This window comes from Phyllostomus discolor, chromosome 6 (assembly GCF_004126475.2).
Source record: "Phyllostomus discolor isolate MPI-MPIP mPhyDis1 chromosome 6, mPhyDis1.pri.v3, whole genome shotgun sequence".
NCBI classification, from domain to species: Eukaryota; Metazoa; Chordata; class Mammalia; order Chiroptera; family Phyllostomidae; genus Phyllostomus; species Phyllostomus discolor.
The window spans coordinates 131,462,331-131,464,263 of NC_040908.2; the positions used below are offsets into that span (position 1 = coordinate 131,462,331).

The 1,933-nt window shown below is 45.9% G+C and overlaps 1 protein-coding gene across 1 annotated transcript; it reads left to right on the forward strand.

The window, feature by feature from the left end:
• The first annotated feature begins 277 nt into the window (after positions 1-277).
• Positions 278-982, forward strand: LOC114500362 (60S ribosomal protein L15-like). Its single transcript, XM_036027585.1, is given in 2 exon segments — positions 278-490; positions 492-982. Coding segments are annotated over 2 exon segments (597 nt in total). The 5' UTR covers positions 278-376; the 3' UTR covers positions 975-982.
• Positions 983-1,933: the final 951 nt, after the last annotated feature.

Below are 1,933 nucleotides of genomic sequence, written 5' to 3' on the forward strand. Positions count from 1 at the left end.
CGAGATCCAAGACATTTGGAAGCTAGCCCCACCTGTGTGGTAATTAATTATGGGTAGAGGAGGGAGGAAAAGAAGTAGCCTAGAATGACTCCCAGGTTTCCAGCCTGTGCTTTCCTTGGATGTTGTGAAATGGGTCTCGACAAGGGGTGAGTGTGGATGGTGGTGAACTCAGTTTGGAATATATTGAGGTGCCTGTGGGTGTTATCATATGAAGAGATGGGGAAGTCATGGACAGGGATTTAGATGCTCCAAGAAAAGTAGAGTGGGAAGATAAGGGGACTAATGGTAGAGCTCTGGAGAAGACTGATATTTAAATTGTTGAGAGAGGAAAAAGATTCTTCCTTTCCCTCTGGCCACAGCCATAAGGTAAGCCAAGATGGGCACTTACAAGTACATACAGGAGCTATGGGGGAAGAAGCAGTCTGATGTGATGCGCTTCCTTCTCAGGGTGTGCTGCTGGCAATACCACCAGCTCTCTGCGCTCCACAGAGACCCCCCGCCCCACCAGGCCTGATAAAGCACCCAGGCTGGGATACAAGGCCAAGCAAGGTTATGTCACATATTGGATTCATGTGCACTATGGTGGCCACAAATGCCCTGTTCCTAAGTGTGCAACCTATGGCAAACCTGTCCATCATGGTGTTAACCAGCCAAAGTTTTCCCAAAGCCTTCAGTCTGTTGCTGAGGAGCAATCTGGGTGCCTCTGTGAGGCTCTGAGAGTCCTGAATTCTTATTGGGTTGGTGAAGATTCCATGTACAAATTCTTTGAGGCTATCCTCATTGATCTATTCCATAAGGCTATCAGAAGGAATCCTGACACCCAGTGGATCACCAGACCGGTCCACAAGCACAGGGAGATGCAAGGGCTGACATTAGCAGGCCACAAGAGCCGTGGCCTTGGAAAGGGCAACAGGTTCCACCACACTGTTGGTGGTTCTCACCATGCAGCTTGGAGAAGGCGCAGTACTCTCTAGTTCCAACATCACTGCTAATATGTGTCATGTTTGTAACATTCTTACTTAATAAGCAATTTAGGATGGTAAAAAAATACCATCCTAAAGAGGAAGAGGAATTTACAAAGACTAAGAAAGAACAGAAAAGTAGGAAAAGAAGGAGAAAGTAACATTATAGAAACCATGTTTGAGGGAAGTGAGTTTTGAGACAAGAGTGTCCACCTGGACTCGTTAAATTTGGCAGTTTACAAATACAACCCTGGAGAGAGGAGTGTCTGTGGATTGGTGGGAGCTGAAGATACACTTAGTCGCCTGAGGAGTGAATGTAAAGTAGAAAGGTGGGGGTGGCAGGTAATGAGAATTTGTCTAAGAAGTCTGGTGTGGTGGGAGCAGGGATTAACTATAGTTGTAAAAAGTAAAGGACCAAGAAAGGAAGAGTGGAATGCAAGTAGCCCAGACTGTAATTATAAAAATAGGCAGGGGCCAGGAAGGAGTTGGGATGTTTATATGCAATGCTCTGGGAATCACTGAAAGGCTTTAAGCAGGAGAATGACATGGTAGAATTCCCTTGGCTGCTTGATGGATGACAAAAGAAGGGGACACCTGGGCTTTGAGTGTCTTAAGGTGGAGAAAATCTATGATGTGGCACTAGGAGTGGATGGCTAATGGAAATGGCTGAAAACCAAGGTCATCAAAGGTGGAAGGCCAAATATGTTAGGATATACACCTACATGGTTATTGAAGGCCCCCATGATGATGTCAGGGATTGGTATGGAGAGAGGAAAAGATCTTGGAGTGAAGGAACAGAGAAAGGTAAATCAATAGAAGCAATATTGTGACAATAGGCAATAGGGGAGGCTTGCATTGGAGCAGTGACTGGGCAGGAGAGAGGCAAATGGCCCTGTGATTCTGATCATGTCCCTACTTGGCTCAGCAGTTATCAGAAGTTCCCATTTCCTACTGGAGAAAGTCCAAACATC